This window comes from Protomyctophum parallelum, assembly GCF_964188405.1.
Source record: "Protomyctophum parallelum genome assembly, chromosome: 19".
NCBI lineage: Eukaryota > Metazoa > Chordata > Actinopteri > Myctophiformes > Myctophidae > Protomyctophum > Protomyctophum parallelum.
In genome coordinates, this window is record NC_139717.1 from 43,397,361 (window position 1) to 43,418,878 (window position 21,518).

Here is a 21,518-nt window from a genome sequence, read left to right on the forward strand (position 1 = left end):
AACACATGTTCTGTGTCTTGTCTGAATTTAATGGTCACCACAATGCATTTCTAATCTCTAGTCTTCTTTTGTTACATTTCATGAAACCCCACAGACTCAATCAAATCGTTTAAAAATGGCAATTGATTTTCAATTCGTTGAAAAAGTATTCAATAGAACAATCATACCGGCATATATTTGTTTTTATAATCGATAGGTACAGCCCTAAATTCAATAATGAATTTGTCCTGTGGAGTTTGCCAAACAAATGTTTTTTCTTTATTTAATCCATGAAATAGCCACCTGGTTTTTCAGGCCGTGGGCGACAGGAAGCTGGAGCACATCGTTGACGATCTCTCCATCAGGACGTACACAGTAGACTATGATGCAGGCCAGCGGTGCCCACGACTCCTCTGGGGTGACAACCACACTGGAGACAGAGCCGGTGCCAGCTGACACAATCTGGCCTCTGGATTTCACCTGCACACATGCGCACACGCGCACACGCACACACGCACACACGCGCACACACACACGCGCACACGCACACGTGCACACGCACACACACACACACACACACACACACACACACACACACACACACACACACACACACACACACACACACACACACAGTATAGGACTGTACTATTTAACCACTTACACAATACTAGTGTCCCTACTTCCTATTCTGGGGGCGAACATAGCTTATCGATTTTCTATTTTATTTTTTATAAAAAATGTGGACCAAGTACAGTGCCCTGGGAGACTCCGGTCAGTGAAGTATATACAGTAGGGTTAGTCCCTATTGAAAAATGTAAAAAAATAGCTGATCTACAAGTGCTCACTACAAGCTTGCACGCACGCACGCACGCACCCACACGCACGCACGCACAGAAAACTATACCGGCGGTCTGGGATCACATGACCGGAGGTGAGAACTCTGTTTACAATTAACCTCTGGCTAAAACAGTACTGTGCTGACCTACTGACAAATAGAAATGTGATCCAAGGCGTACAAAATACACTGAGAAGAATAAAGCACTAAATGCAGGTCTAATCCAGACCGTTAGCCGTGATCCAGAAAGGGTTGGGATTGGGAACCAATCTACACAGTATGAATGGTTCATGGCAAGATGAACAGTGACTGGGTGGCGTTTCTCTCAGAGTAGTAGGTAGGCTATACTTACCATATAGTGAACTTCAGAAACTGGGAAGTTTTTCTGAATGACCAACGGCAGGGGAACACCAACCTTAAGAACAAAGGAATTTTGTCAATTAATACCGTTGTAACAAAGAACCCCACAGCACCAGCAGTAGGGTGTAGATTTTATTTGGTTGGGATTTGCCTTATGATGCTCTAGTGATTAAAGGACCACTTCACCACTTTTCAACTTATCTTCATGTAATTGGTCCTCATTAATGTTCATGATAAAATACCACAATTTATTTTCTACTCGTTAGGCAGATCTTTTGTAAATAAGATTAAACAAATAATAATATTCAGATTTGTATTGTGATGAGAATGATAGCTTCCATTATTCAGTCTAAGGACTGTGTAATCTGAGGACTATTTGTGTTGGCAGACAGTGACTTACTGTAGATATACGTACAGTATGATGTGGGTTGTTTGTTTGTTTATATGAGTGTGTATGTATCCGAGATTGAGTGCCGTAAGTGTGACAAAATGTGCATAATTCTTATTGTGTGTCCTTGTTTTTTTACATTTGTCAATGTCTACTATGCACATGGCACCTGGTATTTGGCTTTTCCAGTATTACCTGAGGAGACTGCAGCGGCTTCTGGATCTGCATATAGGACTGACTGGGTGATGAGTAACTGCGGTACAGCTCAAGACTCTCCTGAGTGTCCTCAAATGAGGCCTAAACGAGTCCAAATACATGACACGAACACACACATGAGAGAGACAAATATCATTCACGCATGGCACCCTGATGGAGACAAGAGGCTAAATTATGTTAATTCATATTAATATTAGATAAGATAAAGCCTGATTTAATTCAAATCTGACAGCTATGGCACAGATGAGTGCGTTGAAGAGTTTTTACCTCGATCGAGACCATCTGCACGTCATCCGTGAGCGGAATGAAAAGGGGGATGACTCCATCAGAGGGTAAGGGAAACTCCATTTCCACCACGACAGGCTCCTCCTCTGGGATGTGGGGGTAGTCGGGCATGTCGGGCATGTCTCTGTCCCCAAAGGGCCGGGACATGTTAGGATGAGGTACCAATAAGCGCCTGTGCACCATGTCCATAGGGTAATCCATGGCCAACGTGTTCCTCAAGCTCCAGGGACCGCGGCCCTGCTGCGTGACTCTTACTGTCACCATCTTGCCCTCGTCTGCAATGGGCAGAACTGGCGAGTCGTATGTGGATACTTTCAACTGAAAAAAACCAAACAAGACACTTTGTTTTCACATGCAGGCCCTTCACAGATGATAAATCCACTGAGAAAAGGACCTTTGCTCTCCGCGATCACGGAAGTATCAGATACGACCCAACTATAAGCGAATCAAATCCGGATGTTATGTTTGTAACATGTTTGTGTCCGGTTTGTGATGCCAACATGGCAATTTTAATATACTAAGATATACTAGCTCACTCATACCTCCGATCTGAACGTTATGCTTATGCCTTGTTCTTTTTTTTCTTTTTTTTTTTATCCCACGATTTTGTAACCCATTTTTCACCCCTGTGCCAATCATCTAATGTGATCCTGGGCTCTACACACCCTCCACCAACCTAGTCCCCATATATGGGGGACAAGGGGAGAGCAACGGACTTGAACTCATGCTTCCCTCATGCCTGAGTGTCCAAGTTGCTCCTTTACACCTGACAGGGGGGAGTTTCCCTGGTTGGACGTAGCGCGTGGAAGGAACACGTTATTCCAACCAGTTCCTTTCCCCTCCATCAGGCGCCCCGGCTGGCCAGGGGGAGGCAGTTTAGTGACCAGGATTACTGCATGTTTTTTGTGAGGGTACCACTACCTACCCTAGGGGACACGGGGAGAACATGCAAACTCCACACAGAAAGGCCCTTTCGCCAACCCCGCCTTCGGGTATGGGCACTGATGACGCGGGGGAGGAAACACGCCGCCAGCGCCCACAGCGTCCCGAGCGGGAATCGAACCCAGGACCTTCTAGCTGTGAGGCGACAGCACTACCAACTGTGCCACCGTGCCTTGTTCTTTTAATGCCCATTATATGCATTGCAGATCCCTGATGTCATCAGTATATGAGGGAGGATTAGAGACATTCTAAATACATTGACTCTGAACTGTGTCAATGTGAGACATGTTATTGTGTCTGTGTGTGATTACTACCATTATAACTAGATCTGTTGATAACTGAGGATACTCTTCATCTCTACATGTGTCATTTGCTACTCGTTAAAGAATCCAGCTTAATGGAAAAATGTGACTCGATGTCGCTATACAGTGTACATACCTGACCAGTTATGTTCAAAGATGGTCGAATAAATGTGGGACATCCCTGAAAGGTTATTTGGTATCTGTACCTTGACAGATGCACCTGCGTTGTACTGCTAGATGTCAATCCTGAAATAGAAGCAGCAAAACAAAAGAAACAGTGATGGATGTGACTGACTGTGCTGTGTGTGTATTAGGAGGAGTGATATTTGATATCAACTTTAAAACCCCAAGTTCTGATTTATTCAATTGGAGACATTGAACATACACGCATTACACCCTTGAACTCAAATATCTCTTGATACAAATAAAATTACACAAAGTAATGAAAGTGGGACCCCAGAGGTCTTTAAGAGTTCTAGGGATTCCCCAGCAAAATTAGTAATACACAATCAAAATTTTAACCGTAGCCTATATACTTTGGCTATTCTAAAACAAAAAGCCAATCTACAACGCATCACATGGCATCACAATGCGTTCAAAGCGTTTGAGGAATCTTGAAAAATCTTGTAAATGCATGTTTAATAACAACACAAATCGTCTGTTATTTTATTGGGGTCCCTGGCACACAATCTTTAAAGATGGGAGTCTGCAGGCAAATACATACACAATACATTTGGGCTCCTTGGCATGAACATGTTTGAGAACCTGCGTTAAATAATTTACTCGATCCTTTGTTTGAAAAACATTTCATTTTGGGTACAACGTATCACAAAACCAAAAGCAAAGCTGACAATGAGCAATGTACGGTAATTTACCTGTTAGACTCTCTGTAACATTAACCACAACAGTCACAAACTCCTCAGAGCTGAAATCAGCGAAGTCGTTCAACTCTATGGACCGTTTGCTAAATTGGGAGGACGGGTAGTCAGGCACCTCAAATGAGAAAGAGGCTTCGCTCCCATCAAGCTGTTTGAAAGGAATACCATTATTATATATAGTACATGTAAGAACTAAGAAGACATAATAAGTTAAACCACTTAAGCTGTTAAGAGCCACTTAAAGGGACACTTCACCCTTTTTGCAAAAAAATATATGTTAATGACGTTTAGAAGCTTTAGATCACTTTCCTGGGGGTATTTATGTGTGTAATATGTGGTTTTAGTTATTTTAGATTGTAGCAGTGAGCCTGTTGTCTCTGATGTCATGGACACTGGTCTCACTACCTTCCTGGACTACAATTCCCATAATTCTTTGGTGCACTGCTCCTCCTTGTGGATAGGGGGAGAGCTGTCTTACTGAGACAACATGTAGTCCAGGAAGGAAGTGAGCCCAGTGTCCATGACATCAGAGACAACAGGCTCACTGCTACAATCTAAAATATCTAAAACCACATATTACACACATAAAGATCTCCAGGAAAGTGTTCTAAAGCTTCTAAACATCATTAACATATATTTTTTTGCAAAAAGGGTGAAGTGTCCCTTTAAGAAATAGCCGTTCTATTATTCTATAATGTATATCAGAGATTCTTGAACATTTCTGAACAAAAAAAGGGATATTCACCTATAATGACAATTCCAAAATACGATTCTAAATGAAAGTAATACATATTATAAATAATAACTATAGATTGTTGCCCCGTCATTTGTGTTTCCCAAGTTTGGAAACTGAGAACAGCCCGGAAAACCAAAGTTGTAGTCCCGCTGGGGCTTTTCAACAGTGTAGAGGGCTGAAGACTGCATGGTCTGGCTTTACATCCTGTATGAATCATTACAAGACGCTGTTGTCCGTTGTGTATTTTGCTTCCTTTGTGCCCGGATACACACCAGTGTCTCCCCAGCCATGAATTTGACAAAACAAGTTTGACGGCCGAGTCTCATCCATGCCCGACATGGTGAGTTCCTTTAGAAGTGAGGTCACTCGTGGTCACAGACTGTTCAGGGTGCAGCTGATTGTTCAGCTTCCATATCATCCGTGGCTGGGGCTGATATTCTAAAACCTCACATCACCATGCAGGCTTTCCGCTGGAGGAAAGCTCCTGCTTTTCATTACGAATGAACCAGTGTGATCCCGTCTAGAGCCCGCCTATACCTGCCTACTAATAATATCCATGTCCAGGTGGCAGCAGTCACCAACATGTCCGTACAAGGAAGGACAAATGTCCGTGGCAAATACATCGTCTTTTCTGTGGCTAATGTTTGATTTGATTATAATGTAGTTATTTTGATCATAAGAGCAACTTACTTAATGTCAGTTTCCAGGTTTTCTTCAGAATATGTATGACACTTATTTACTATGACACTATGGCACATTAGGAGTCCAACTAGTACTAGTGGTTCTCAAATGTTACATTTTTAGACCCTCTTGACTCTGAGAGTGTACAAATGGAACCAAATGCATCCGTAAGGGTCCATTTGGTTCCATTTGAACATAACAGAGTTACAGACCTACAGCCAGGGCTATCTCTTTATGTGTTTCTGGTAATATTATTGTCCACTTATTTTGTGTCCGTGGCAAAATGCAAAAATGTCCACCACAAACCAGCATGGCCATGATCCCTGCCAGTTGGGCATGTACCCTCGCATAAATGCAGAATGGAGACGAGTAGCCTAGTCTCGCCAGAATAAAACACGAACATACCAAACCAAACAAAGCATTCCAAGAAGTACAGTTCAAGAAACTTGCCACAATCATAAGATTTCACCCTACAACTGTGGCACCAGTGGTTTGTAGATGGTAATTGTTTTTGGAAGCACAGACCATGTGCAAAAGCAGTTGGTCCCAGGCTAGCTTATATGGCAGTAATATCGCGATGACTGATCAGCTGCCATATTATCCCTAGGGCCGATAGGGCAGCTGACAAATGACCTGGTTGGTCCTTTAGTCCCCCTCACCCAGGACAAGTCCAGGCTGGACATTTGATAAACATAATTTACTATACAATGATATATCTTCTGTATTGCACAGTGATTTGACCTACAGCTGATTTGCTTCTTTTTTTTTTAATCCATTATGGCATGGTAATTAAAGTAAGGTAAGAAAATATGACATGAGATGCATTACAGTGTACATCCTACTCATAGTGGCTCAAAACAGGAATGACTTACCATTGTGCTTTCAGAATAAGACTCTTCAATGCCATGAAAGTGATGCAGGTATGTTATGTTCATCGGTCCATGGACATGCTTGCCGTAAAGGTACCTGAGGATCAGAACATGTTATGATATTGATATCTTACATCCTTGGTATCGATCATAGACAGAGCATTACTGTAAGTGCATAGTCAGAATAGAAGCAAGGTGTTACTCTCTACTGAAATTAATAATAAGTATATTACAAAAAAGGATAGTAGATTATATAAAAATTTAAAATATAGAAAGGCAGAAGCTAGGAAACACATAAGAAAAATCATTAGATGAAAGTGACCAGAACAGTACTGAAAATGGTAAATGGTACTATGGACTCACTTGGCCGTGACTGAGCCCCACAGGGGGTCCTCGCGGAATATTGTAGGAGGTGCCGAAATCACAACCTCAAACTTGGGAAGTACTGGAAGCAAAATGAAACAGTTTGAAGACAGTGTTGAGTCACTTACTGATGAAGTGTTGGGACAATTGTGGGAATTGATTTAATTGCCAATACGTACATAATTCACTGGCAGAGTAAGGGCCGATTCATACTCCTATTTTACCGCTGTTTCGGCGCTGTAGTGCCGAAATGATTTCGGCTCGTCAGAAATTTTCAGTAGCACCGAAGAGACGACTTTAGGACGGTACCCACCCCCCCGAACCTCAAATGACGTCACATTGTAGGCTCTACAGCGCCGAACCGACTTTTATTCGGCTCTAAAATAGTAGTATGAATCGGCCCTTAAATAAACACTATAGTCTGGCAGCCGGGGTTGTGGGGTGGGAAATTTGGTATATATATTTTTTTATTGGCCTAAAATATTGTCTATATACATACATTCATTAATCCACTTGCTGACCGGCTGTTGGTATTGAGAAATGCTTTTATAGGGGTTTATATGTGACCATACCGGCAACAATGTCAAAATCTCATTATGCATGTGACATGTCAAACTATTATTAGTTTAGCATAAAAAACACTCCTTGGGCTAAAAACGGCCATTGCAACATCACAAACGTGATGAGGTCAGCACATATATAAACCCTATTAAAAAATTGCTCAATGCCGACAGCCGGTCAGCAAGTAGATTCATGAATGTAGACAATATTTTAGACGATACCAAATTTCCCACTTTAAACAAAAGCAGCCTGACAGCTGCCGGACTACTAGAGATGTTACTGTGTAGAGACAGTAGAAGTAATGCCTATGATGCTTACCATAATGATCCACTTTAAAATGCTTTTCACTGAAAACATTCTGCAAGACAGGGACATCTTTGAAATTAACTAAAACATAAATTAAACTTCATATCTTTGCCTTGTAATACTTGCTCAGTAGACTCTATGCTGATGAAGTATTCCATACATTACTAATATTCCATTATACCATCGTTTCAAATGTATATGACACATGTAACAGTGTGTCAAAGCAGACCTACATTGACCAATGTGTGAATGGTCCACTTGCCGAGCGGAGGGTTATCAGACAGCTGGTACTGCTGGGACACCAGCCCAAGAACACTGTCCGAAGACAGCCACTGTCGAATCCTGTTCCCCCGGGGATCCTGCCTCACGTGGAGAAGGGCAATACAGAGAGGGCACAATAATCAAAACACTGTCCCAGGGTGAACTCAACCAACAACCACCGGAGGGAGGTGTAATGTGTAACACACTGAGTGTAGGCAGACACAAAGAATAAACCTATGACTTGACAATGTGTACTGTACAGCAACTACCGTACTTGCTGTGTAAGCGCACACAGACCAAGATAAGATAATAATGGTTTTCACTCGCTCAGTTAACCCTCAGGATGTTGATGTGTAGACATGCGGATACCTTGACTGAAATAAAACAAATGCTCTCTATGCAGTGTCATGAGCAGCACATTATGATCGGCAACACTGACCTTCACGATCATATCCACAGGGCTATCAAAGGGCTTGCCGTCTGGGTGAATGGACACAGCCCTGATCTTCACGACCTGGCCAGGCCGATAAAGAGGCTTGTCTGTCTGAATGAAGGTCGATGCACTTTTGGGATGGAACCGCAGAGTAGATGAGTTGGTGAAGAGCAGGTCGCCCCCCGCATAGCCTCTGACTGTCAGCTCATAGGGGTACGAGTGACTGTTCTCAGTTTGCGTTATCTGCGGACGTAGGAAATGGGATGGAACAATGAGGGAAGTAAGGAGCCTGACCAGTGCCAGACTTTTGGGCCTGATGGCGATTCCAATTCTGGCACGGCCAATACAGTAAACTGCGCTCAAACTGGGGGAAGACAGACAAAACTGGGCATTTTGGAGTGGCTGCACTGCTCAACAAACCAGCATATACAATACAGTATCTGCACATTTAAGTTACAATTTAATGACTTTTAAATCCTTTTTAATACCAAATTGGTAAAATGGTCAAATATTAAGTAAGAAAGAGGCAAACATTGTGAAAATGGACGATCTCTCACTCTCAGGCTCTAGAGGAAAACGCGTGTAGAGGCTCTAGAGGGAAACTTGTGTAGAGGCTCTAGAAGGAAACTTGTGTAGAGGCTCTAGAGGGAAATGTGTGTAGAGGCTCTAGAGGGAAACTTGTGTAGAGGCTCTAGAGGGAAACTTGTGTAGAGGCTCTAGAGGAAAACGTTTGCATTTAATCTTGTGCTCATTATGAAAGTCGTCTCCAAAGAGATGTGGCCTTTGGGTGCAGTTTGCACTCCACTAGAGAGTCTCTGAGCATTTTTCCCACACAAAAGGCAATGGTTGCCTGCCATACCTAGATCACGAGTGACCTACTGTAGCATAATATTATTTGCTGTGGTATACAGAGAGGTCCAAACACGACCCGTCACCCTAGGCTTCTCATGTGTCCTTACTCAATAAACAACATCCTCAGACCTATAAGCTACAGTATGAAGACCGGGAAAGCATGTGTCATTTTAGTTTTGAGCTAAAAAAAAAAAACTGCCTCGATAACTCGGGTTAGAAAGCTTTGTGAACTGCAGTCGCTGTTGAAGCTAATACATTGTGGTTGTCTTGTGTGCCATTATCAACCAGTGCAGTGCTGTCACTGCTGTGTAATGCCATCAGTTCTCAGTCGACTCTCTCTTTGTACTGTACAGCAGGAAGCAACAAATCTATTGTCTTTGCTTTGAAAAGAGAGTATGCGTAAAACATGCATAAAACAAATAAATGTTTTAGCTGCCCTTCTGTGTATTGTTTTCTTTAGACTTCACTTAGGCCCATGTATTAAGACAAATATCAATGTGACTGGTATTTAGATACCCGCAAGATCAGTGTCCACCTGTCCAATTACTTGATTGTTGTTGATTGACTGAACACTTTATTAACCGTCTGGACTCTGGAGAGAAGTACAGTACAATACAAAGTCTGCTAAAAGAATTTATCCAAGAAAGCCAATATGGCTTGTTTCCATTGGGGTCCTTTTGTAATCTGAAATCTCTCAAAATGAAGATAGATATTAAATCCTCTTGATATGAGTTATCTTTATTAATTGAATAGAACACAATGGAAACGAGTCCCCAGAACTCTTTTGTGTTATCCTTTAAGTGTTACTGCACTTTCATTTACAAATTTGACTAATAAAGTATTAAATCAATCAATCAATCTAGGCATAAAACTGTAGTATGTACTTACCGGTGGCAACACCAACAGCTCTGTTGAACCTTGTAAAGAAAATGTCAAATAAATTCAGTTACTGTAATTGACATTTTACGTTTCAACATAAAATGCCTTCTTAAGTTTCTTACAGCTAGTGCAGCCGTGTAATTAACTTCCATTTGTAGATAACAATCGATGACACAGTTTGAAAACTAAAAGTTCAAGATTCAAGAGGGTCTACTTGTCTCGGTACTAGCAGTGAACATGTAAAATTGCGGTAAAAGAATAAATTCACCTCCATTAACGGTCGCGCTTGCAGTGATGCTGTTGTTTCCACTCACAATCTCTGCAACCACAGAGACGGGTGAAGCAGTGAGGATGGTGACGGAGACTGTAGTTGGAAGACCAGGCCTCAAGGACCTTGGAGCCAGGAGCATGTAGGAGGGCCGAGGCACGGCACTGGAGCAACCAATGGAGAAGCACAGGTAAACAGCCGAATCGAACGTCCATTCTCAGTGGTGGAAAAAGTAATCAATTGTAAATTAGTTTTACTTAAGTAAAATTATCAATACTTCAATGTAGAAATACTTCGTTACAAGTAAAAGTATGGAATTCAAAATGTACTTGAGTAAAAGCTACAAAGGTATTGGCATCAAAATGTACTTAAAGTACCAAAAGTTAAAGTACTCATTGTGCAGAATGTCCCGTTTCAAGTTTCCAAATGTATCAAAATCTTTCGAAAATAGAAGATCTACAAGCTCACAGAAATGTAGGCTATATGTCTGAAGTGTTTAATGTATATTTGTAATAGTAATCAAAGGAACTAGAACGTTTTCAAACAAAATGTAGTGGCGTAAAAGTACAATATTTGCCTCCATGAGATGTAGTGGAGTAGAAGTAAAAGTACTGGAAATTGGAAATACTCAAGTAAAGTACAAATACCTCAAAATTGTACTTAAGTAAATGTACTTTCCATCAATGTCTATTCTAAACCGAGATGGAGAACATGATTTAAATCAGTTGGACGAGCTCAAACACTTTCATGTCAAGGAACGCCATCAAATTGTAGTGCCGGGATAGAAGATTTTACAAAAATGAATAAATGATCATTATTCTTTTACAATTTCGTCCATGTCATGATTCTTACAAAATGTTTCTAAAAATATCAGCTGACAACGCATCACGAGCTTGTAGATTGATTATTTTTGAATAACCAAAGTACGGTAGGCCTATATCAGTATCCTCAATTTGATAGACCCCCTAGAACCTCGGGGGAACCCTGATGGACCAGGGAGACAGGACCATATTTTGAGAACCACTGAATTAAAAGACATGTCTTCAGAGATGAAAGTAACAAAAATAAGGTAAAATAAAGAAATGATCAGAAACGTTCCGTCTATAATCACGATTTCTGTTCCTGTTCCGTACCTTGTCGTGTTATTCTGCGCTCCAGTGTGAAGGAATAGTCCAAAGAGTCCCAGCAGCACCCGAAACCACTCCATTTGTCTGCACTGCACCACAGAACGCTGGAGTACTACTGTACGTTACAATCAGCTCATTTCAGGAGCAGGTATTCATACCTGGTGAGACGTAACCCCACCCTACACACGGAGCCCCCGGAGGACTCGCTTTGCACCTAGCTCTAAACCGCTTTTCACTGTGATTCAGAACGGCTATTGTGCGAGAAATACTGGGTTGGAAATATCATTTTACATCAGGCACTCACCCCGGGGGAGCTAGGCCACTTATATGGTATGTCCACGAGTGCTGTTTCCGTTGAGATAGGTCAGTAAGAACAAGATATTGCGAAAGCCTTTTGTACGTTGGCACAAAACACATGCGATACATGATAACCTACATGCATACAGTAGGCTACTACAGGTCCATATGACATAGACAGAATACAAAGTATCACCCAAGCAGGACTGAAGGACAGGCTGTTGCAAACGTGTAAAATCCATCAAAGTCTTATACTACGAAAATTGTGAAAATAGCTACAAGCTCACAATGATTGTAGATATCAGCTATTGTTGTTATTATTTGAAAATAATGAATCACTGCACCTGTGTGCCCCAGGGACGTATTAACCCTGAGCTAGTATTTATTTGGGGGCGAGCAAATTTACCTAAATGTAACTAAATCAACGGCCAATTCCAGGGCCTCAAACCCAGTATCGCACGGTCCAATTTCCCCCGAAGGGTCCCTGAGATCTAAGGGCCCCTGGGCCACGGCCCCACTCGATCAATGGATAATTTGTCCCTGGTGTGCCAACAAATTAAATATTACACCAATAGGATTAAATGCTTATTTATTTATTTCTAAAGGTAGGCTATACACAATGAATAAGTGAACGATACTGTAACTCACTTTATACTAAGTCTCACACTATTTTACATTGTACTGTGTGCAGGATATATTGAATCCTATATAATTTTGTGAAGCCCCTGCAAGGACCCCTGGTTTAGAACTCTATCTGCTCTATCTAAAGTCCAATGTGTCATATTGTTGTACACCGATTGATGTCAGGAACAATCACAGACTCAACTTCAAACAACAAACAGTAGAAATTAAATTTGAAAATATTAAGTAGATTGGCTTTTTTCATTGATTGGCTTTCATTGATACATTTTGAAAACTTTTGCTAAGAATGTGTGAAATGGGTACTAAGAATGAGTACTTTTGATGATGTTAATGATGCCTCATCCGGAGTGGTTAGGGGTTCAGTGCCTCGTTCGACATGTTTCCACACAGCCAGGAGGAAGTGGGGATTATTTACTGTGTGTGTGTGTGTGTGTGTGTGTGTGTGTGTGTGTGTGTGTGTGTGTGTGTGTGTGTGTGTGTGTGCGCGCATTCTCAGGCCTCATTCACACCTAAAAGACACCCGTCTTGTCCACGTCATGTCCGTGTTTAATGGCCGCCCCCAATGCATTTCCAATGGGAGTCACATGGTTTGACCAAACATTTTTGTTTGATGGCTGTGTTCAGATGTAGAGTTGCTGGCCGGGTCAATATACAGTATGCAGATCTAGGTGATGATCCAGTCTTCGCATGTATGGCTATCCAAGGTTTGATGAGGTCAGTGTCGTGATCTTCACATATGGAGATGGCCATGAATAGAGCTTGTGACGAGGCGTGGCGGACTGACGTGTCACGACTCCGTGTGGCTATCACGCCACCATATATAGACGGACGGACTGACAGACTGATTGACTGCCGGTGGTTATCTGCGAACTACTGTCACACTATAGCAATAATGGCGATTAGGCCATTATGCAATCGTTTTCACAGGCTTATAGTCTAAACCTGGGGTCCTCAACCCGTGGGTCACGACGCCTCGGGGGGTCGCCAAATTATTTTGGGGGGGTCCCCAAATTATTATTTAAAAAAGAAATCCCCCTATTTTTGCAACTTAATGGCTGGCAAATGGCAATTCAGAGTTTACATAGTACACATAGTGCATGCATAAACTTTTTATATCTGGTTTCAGTATTTATTTATGATGTATTTTCGCTATTATTAAGGTTATTGTAGCGGTCAATTTGTATTGGGGTGGGGAGGGAGGCGGGCGGGCGGGCGTCGCGAGACATGGCCAAAGCTTTTCCGGGAGTCCCCAGCCAGAAACGTTGAGAACCCCTGGTCTAAACCAGAGGTTCCCAGGCACTGGTACTAGTACCACTATAGTGGTACTTGTCTTGAGCCCTCCTCTGGTTGGTACACACCCAAAAAAGGAGAAAAAAGACAAAAGTGGAATGAAATATTTATATTACTATACAGGTAGTTCTTCTGACCAAGCAATTGGTTGAAATAGGCTATCCAGCCGTGCTGAAATGAGAATAACAGCACACATAACAGCACACATTAATAGAATATTTGAGAATTGATTAATCACATTAGAAATATCAGGAGTCGTGCTGATTAGTGATTAGACAGAGATTTGTCAGAGCAGCAGCATTATTGGCTTAGGAATGGAACAAAAGGGGCTTCTGTATTTTAACATCAGTTATTATGGTGGTACTTGGAGAGCCAAATATTTTCTGAGGTGGTACTTCAGTATAAAAAGGTTGGGAACCAATGGTCTAAACAACTGAGTCAGGTGACAATCTACTGTAGTCAATTGGATATAGGAAGGCTTATTTGGAGAGAATACAAGTGAACACGCTCAGTTTTTCTTGCTGGTACTAGTCATGATTTCCAGTTCCCACCTGATATCACGTGTGAGTTCCAACTGCCTCAGACCGTACTGAATAACGGCTAGCTTGCATAATGTCTTAAGACTTGGACTTAAGTCTATGATGTATAGGCCTTCAGTGGATTCATTGATTCCTTTGAATCCGTATCATCCAAAGACGATGACACGATCTCCCACCATGCAACAGCACATACCAGCACGGCAAAACGACGGGCCTTTCCCTTTGGGCACGGCCTTTGTCCAGGAGGTCTCTGGATTGAATTTCCACAGATGAAGTATATTGAAGTTCAGGTACCAGTTTTCACCAGCATATATATACAGATCTCCACTGTAGGTAAAGGCTGAATGGCTGTAACGTGCGTCTGGAAGCTGTGCATAAGGATTGCTCAGCCAGAGGTTGGTCTCTGTTTCAAACACTCTGATGTTGTTGTACACGTGGTACTGTACCCCAATGCCCCCAAATACAAACATATAGTATGGTATCACAACACCAGAGGGAGTTCACACAAGCCATTGGGCTCAAACAAGGGATTAAATTAATTTTGCTCCCATGTCACTAAAATGTGGAAAGCCCTACAAGCAGCCATTAAGAAATGTAACTATATAGAAAGTGTCTATTTGTACGTCTCTAAATGTTTTGATGAATTGAACATGGTGGACCCTCTTGTAAACAAGTGTAATGCTTAATTGGGTCGTCCACTCACATGATTGGTCCGTTTCGAACAAAATGCCACAAATCACCAACGGAGTGTGCAATTTCCGTGAAATTATACACACACATTTCCACTAGGCCGAGGACGACATGCCACGCTATAACAGGCCAATTCCTGTTTTTAGCTATAACTGCATCGATCTGTATACAACTTATGTACACGCACTCCCTAGAAGCCATGGAAAAACATTGTCCCTGCATCCCACCACATCTGCCGGTTATAGCGCCACCATGATGCCGATTACTGCAAAACACATTGCTTATGTTATTTGGCTCTGCATTTCCTCAACAAAATGACATGACATGAACATTGTTGCAATAAAACAAAAAAACATGTTTATATTACTCCTTTTGCCAAACATCACACACTCCTATCCTCCTGGTGGAGACCTGTGCCCAGAAGAACATCACACACACTCCTATCCTCCTGGTGGAGACCTGTGCCCAGAAGAACATCACACACACTCCTATCCTCCTGGTGGAGACCTGTGCCCAGAAGGGCACTTTTTCTAGTTTGAACTGCACCCATTCTACTAATCGTGAATAACATAATCAATCAGTCACTTAACCCATTCTGACCTGAGAACAGATTAAAAAAATGTCTTCTATGTCAGTCGCTCTTCGATTTTTAAAAAATAGCAGACCTACAAGCTCGTAGCGCGCCACTCGATGGTGCGCTATGAGCTTGTAGATCTGCTGTATGATACATGTGTGTATGATACACACATTTTGCATGTAATTGTCATTTTTTGTTCAAATGTATTTAAACTCTCACCTGGTAAGTTTTATAATCCGGCAAATAATCGTCATCTTTTGGGGGACATTCCACTGCTACCTTGGTAAGCATATCATTAAGTCTGGTAGCCTACCGTGCGGGATTGCAGCTCCATCCCAAAAGAATGCATCATATCTCGTTTTCTTCGTCTGCCAATTGTAGTCCGCAATCTCAATGTTTAAACTGAAAGGCATGTCTGGAGATAAAAAAGAAACAATAGATTAATGGTCAAACCATCTATGCCTGTAGATTATAAAAACAAACAATAGATTAGGAAAAAAGAAAATCCTAATCAGGGAATTACAAACAGGTAACTTGAAGTCAATAGTGTGTTCACGCAGCAAAAAGTATACGCCTAGGCTACTCAACTGTTTTGATTTTAAGTAAAAGTATCAATACTGCAATGGAGAACTACTCCGTTACAAGTAAAAGTCAAGAATTCAAATAGTACTAAAGTATTGGCATCCAAATGTACTTAATACCAAAAGTAGAAAGTACTCATAATATGTCCATTTCAAGTTTTCAAATGTATACAAATACCCTAGCTATAGACCCGGATATAAGACTACCGGCACGTTTCTTCCAGTGGAATTATCCTAAAAAACGGGGTCGTATTATAATCGGGGACTTGACTATTTGACTTCCAATGTTCTTTTTCCACAAATGAGTGTGTCTCTCTCAACTGGTACATTTACTGAAGGCTACTGTAGGCCTACTTAATTAATTGAAAATGGTGGCCCCTATTGTAAACAAGTGTACATGCAGTAACAGTTTTTTTTCGTCCACAGTAACAGTTTTTGTATTGAGTTGTGTTTTCGTTTGAAATGTATACTGTATTCGGCATACTGTTCAATCAATCAATCAAAACTTGAGTAAAATGTTTGGCAAAGAGGAAAAAAGAGAAGACCATGGGCCAAAATAAATGTGTGTGTGTTTGAGTTGGTAAAATGTCTGAAAACATACATTAACATGAATCCAACATAGCCTAATGATAGAAAATATAGTGTAGACTAGACCTATAAAACATGAATTTGCACAACACTGATTACAGTGCTGTAGGTCAGTCTATGAAGCTACTGTTATTATGTATGCATGTAGGCCTAATAGCTATTGTAGACCTATGCCTACATTATCCATCGCTCTCTTCCTGGCGAATTAAGGGATAAAGGAGTACATAATTAACATAACTGACTGATTTTAAATCAACTTTCAGAACTTCAGACTGAAATGAATGCCATTGCATGACGTGATTTATTATGGGTCACGCTTTTTAATATAACACACGGACCTGGCTGAAACTGAAATGTAGGCCTATAGGATATGTGCCGTGGCCAGGCCACTCGTTGAAATCGACCTTTCTTCTTGTAAAATGTAAACACATGCATTGTGTGGTGTATAAACGGTAGCCAAACATGTTTACTGTGACTGTAGCCTACAAATCATGGGTGGTTGGGTTAACGTCGACTCTCAATAATCACATTTTAAGTGTTTTAAGTGTTAAGTGTTGATTGATTGAAGTTTTATAGAGTTTGCAGAATGGGTAGGCCTACATTTCACATGAAAGCACAACCAACCATAAGTTCGTACTATAACGGCATTAATTTGACCAGTTCCCAAGAAAAGTACACAATTTTAAAGGCTTACCTGCGGGTTGTTTAAAATAAATTCCAAATCCAAATTGAACCTGCCGGCAGTTATAAACGTACAGTAGTGTGGTTCACCCTTCATGTCGATAGAGGGCGCCCGTTTCTTTAGTAAAATATCAATTTTGGCTGAGGGGCAATGTTGCCATATCCGCTTATTATAAGCGACCGCGGCTTGTTTTTCTGCGAAGTTCCTTGCAAACGGGGGGGGGGGGGGGGGGCTTGTTTGTAAACTAGTTATTTGCTTATTTAGGCTTGTTTCCTAATGTGAAATGCCAGGGTGGGGGCAGCCATACCAGATGTGTAATGCTATTTTCTTGATAAAAACAAAAGACTATATATAAGAGGTCGCTTATTTCTGTCGCAAAATCTGGCAACACACACGCACAAGAAGCTAAAGATGACAACATTGCGACCATTCACGTGTGATGATCTGTTTAAATTTAACAACATGTGAGTGGAATGCCATACATTTAGCTGTAAAAGATCACTGTCTGTCGTTCCTCATATAGTTGACATTGTTTGTTTTTGTGGCTCATAATAGATGTGCTTCGTTGTGGTCGCACTGGTCGGGTTGTCTATCTGTGAGAGCTAGCATGCTAACTACAGCTCCATCCTCCAGTAAACAGCTGTACTGTAGTAGTAGTATTAGGGCTGTCTTTTGTTTTACTGGACGAGATAATGCAAATCGATTCAACTGTGCTTCTGACATTGATATGATATTGATAGCAGATATGCTTCTGACATAAGAGTCTAAATGACATTTGTGTTAGGCTTTGCCTTTTAGGCTTCATAAACAATAATTGCACAGGACACAATATGCCAGTCATGCCATTTGTCATCATCTGTCCTGTCATTATTAAGTAAAAAGTAAATAGCGTTAATAGGCCATCTATAAACTATACATTTTTATTTTATTTACCCCCCCTCCCCCCCAACCTTCATCATCTTCCTCATTCAACAGCAACTTGGATCCTTTGACGGAGACTGTATCCTTTTTTATGTGTACATGACAGCATCATTGTTTAAATAGCATTCCAACATGATTAATATAATGCTGCATCCACAATTTAGGCATTTAGCAGACGCTCTTAATCCAGACCGATTTACATTAAGAACAAAACATAATGAAATATAGGCCTGTTGTTTCTCCTTAAAGGTGAAGATATATATTGTCTCTGTCGGGTGGAAACCTTACCTCCAAAACTGTTACTTTTCAGGATTCAAATTATCAGTGATCACTAAAAGTATCAGTGGTAGCAGATCTACAAGCTCAAAATGTGTCGTGAATCTGCTACTATTGATGCTTTTGTGTGACATTTGACTTAAGTATGATCAAGGAGGGCATTCATTTACGGAAAAAGACAACAACCATAGAATATGGAGATAGGTTTCAAATCAACCCGACAGCGACGATCTGTCTATGTATCAATCTTAAACAAGAAAAAAATGAGAGAAAAGGTATTACACATCAGTGGTCAGCCACTCAGCCCTGATGAAGACCAGTATAGGTCGAAACATATCGGATTAATAAAGTATATTCTCCTCTTTTTAAACTTTGAGTGCCCGGATCTCCTTTTTTATCTGATGACTTATCCCAACTGATCCAGGAGCACCTTTTTACAATTTTAACACATTTGTTTAACTGTACGTCTCCAGTGAACAACTGTGTTAACTCGTCTCTTCTTTGCCTCTGCCCTATTACACATGTTTACTTAACCCCTGCCACACACAGTATGGGATCCCATTCTACCTCCAGTACCTGGCTCACTGGCCTGAGTATTTCATAGTGGCCGAGGCACCAGGTGGTGAACTGATGGGTTACAGTAAGTACAGTATATCTCAACCTGTCCGAGTCCCCAATGTCAGTGCCATTTTAGCCTCGGAAACCACAGGCGTTTTGTTTAGTGACGTTTTGACCTGCAGGCAGCAGTAGCACTTATCAACCAACCAGTAATGTTAGTTATAGCAGTTTTTGTATTGACTTGTGCTTTCGTTTGAAATGTACCCATTCTACAAACTGTTCATGAAAATTTCAATCAATCAATCACATTGGTCAAAGATGTCTCATCCACTAAAAATAAGTTAATCTATATTAAAAAAATGTTTGCCATTTGATTATAACATGTCAGGTTTATTTGGTTAAGCCCCATTATATACAAAAAGTGATAGCTGATCTACAAGCTGACAACACATATCGTCGTGACACATTCTGTGCTTGTAGATCGACTATTTTTGAAAGATGTTACCTTAATGCCCTGGGACGGGACGGGGCGGTCAGGTTTAAAGTGGCTAACAGCATGGTTGGTTTTCCTGTGCAGTCATGGGGAAGGCGGAGGGATCGGTGGCGAGAGAGGAGTGGCATGGCCACGTCACGGCCCTCTCTGTGGCCCCAGAGTTCAGGAGACTGGGCCTGGCTGCCAAACTCATGGAGATGCTGGAGGAAATCTCAGAAAGGTATGTAGAAATGATGATGTAATGCTGGCAACACTGAAAATATCCAAATATCCAGAGTTAATTTCACTCTGAGAATGTACGAATGCAACAAAATTGACCTTACCCAAGTGACAAATGTCATGTTATTCATGACATTTGTACTGCATACATCAATGATAATGTCTGGAAACCTTGTGTCCAAAACTCTTACTTTTCATAATTCAAAAGTAGCAGATCGACAAGCTCAAAACGTGTCGCTTCGCGTTATGTTTCAAGTTTGTGTATCTGCTACTTTTGGTGTGATGCTGAGTATGATCATTGATCAATTAGGGCATTCATTTACGAAAAGATACAAAGTTTAAAAGTTTAAACTGTTTCATTATGTCTTTCTGCCGTTTAGAAAGGGCGGCTTCTTTGTGGACCTGTTTGTGCGAGTGTCCAACCAGGTGGCAGTGAACATGTACAAGCAGCTAGGCTACAGCGTCTACAGGACTGTTATAGAGTACTACTCTGCAAGCAACGGAGAGCCAGACGAGGACGCCTACGGTAAGATGGTATTCAACTGCATAGACCCCTGTGCCAAGACCAGACCAGTGGTTCTCACACATTTTTATTCAAGGACCCCCCCCCCCCAATAACTCTGAACAAATGGAACAGGTCCATTTGGTTCCACTTGTACACGCACAACCTGTAAAGGTCCATTTGGAACACCCCCAAGAAACTCTGAGGGTCCCTGGAACCAACTTTGAGAACCACTGGTCATGACAACCAATCTATGATCCGCCACTCCGACTGTGCATGTCTTCTACACCAGTCGTTCTTAAACACTCTATAAGGACCCCCACATTGATATGAATTTGACTGCAGACCCCCATTTGAAAAGATTGTGCCAGGGACCCCCATAAGATCCCCCCCCCCCCCCCCAACAAAATAGATCTAGAAGCTCACAGCAGGTCACATAACCTAATAAAATAAGTCTCAAGTGTTTACGTACTGTTCCTCATTTGCTGGGAGCTACCCTTTGAGAAAAAGCATCTGACACAGTATCGAATCAGTCAGAATAAAGTGCCAAGAAGAGTGGACTGCCCTCAAATTTGAAAATAATATAGGATGAGTTGGCCACAAAAAGGTTGGACATATTGGGAAGTACAAGTATTTTGACTTCTAACTTACTCAGGGCCTCATACCAAAAGCCTAATTGATTCTCTCCTGTTTTTCAATGTATACATTCTAAGCCTCTTTGAAATTATTTATCCTATAAACAAACTGTAGTCAAGTGTAATCATTTGATGCGGCTGACCTCTTTCTCTCTTCTACAGATATGAGGAAGGCCTTGTCCAGAGACACAGACAAGAAGTCGATCATTCCACTGCCTCATCCTGTCAGACCAGAAGACATTGAATAACAATAGACTGTGGCTCTCCGACGCTTCTCAGTGCTCAATTATGTAATTACCAAAAACCCATTTGGTCAGGAATAGTTCTATTGTACATAGCTGGAGCTGATGAACGGGATATGAATGTACACAACGGAAGCCGTGTAACTCCCAAAAATCGAATTGGTCAGAGAGTCACTGTTTCAAATGTAAAAAAAAGAAATATATGCAAGTTCATTTCATTTCCTGTATATTGTCATTTGCTTAATTAAATAACACAAATTCA

General features: G+C 41.4%; 2 protein-coding genes across 2 annotated transcripts in view; one reads left to right on the plus strand and one right to left on the minus strand.

Annotated features, from left to right (window-relative positions):
- Positions 1–11,604, minus strand: part of cd109 (CD109 molecule) — a gene marked incomplete at its 5' end in the record, with an annotated part of 46,301 nt that extends 34,697 nt beyond the window's left edge. Inside the window, 8 exons of the mRNA XM_083790645.1 lie at positions 283–459; positions 1,170–1,232; positions 1,761–1,862; positions 2,049–2,384; positions 7,938–8,063; positions 8,405–8,641; positions 10,408–10,561; positions 11,531–11,604. Of these exons, the coding sequence (XP_083646771.1) occupies positions 283–459; positions 1,170–1,232; positions 1,761–1,862; positions 2,049–2,384; positions 7,938–8,063; positions 8,405–8,641; positions 10,408–10,561; positions 11,531–11,604 (1,269 nt within the window). The remainder of the gene's footprint in view (positions 1–282; positions 460–1,169; positions 1,233–1,760; positions 1,863–2,048; positions 2,385–7,937; positions 8,064–8,404; positions 8,642–10,407; positions 10,562–11,530) is intronic.
- Positions 11,605–17,774: 6,170 nt separating this feature from the next.
- naa20 (N-alpha-acetyltransferase 20, NatB catalytic subunit) lies at positions 17,775–21,518 on the plus strand. The gene is made up of 6 exons (XM_083790294.1): positions 17,775–17,874; positions 18,386–18,410; positions 19,157–19,247; positions 19,743–19,878; positions 20,258–20,403; positions 21,177–21,518. Exons 1-6 carry the CDS (start codon positions 17,822–17,824, stop codon positions 21,260–21,262), a joined length of 537 nt encoding a protein of 178 aa, XP_083646420.1. The 5' UTR covers positions 17,775–17,821; the 3' UTR covers positions 21,263–21,518.

Bases quoted from the DNA above. Each gene is read 5' to 3' on its own strand.
- naa20 (XM_083790294.1), top strand. From the start codon at position 17,822: ATGACAACATTGCGACCATTCACGTGTGATGATCTGTTTAAATTTAAC. The intron at 18,411-19,156 runs GTATCCTTTTTT...TGCCACACACAG, and splicing joins TGGATCCTTTGACGGAGACT to TATGGGATCCCATTCTACCT. The intron at 20,404-21,176 runs GTAAGATGGTAT...TCTCTTCTACAG, and splicing joins GCCAGACGAGGACGCCTACG to ATATGAGGAAGGCCTTGTCC.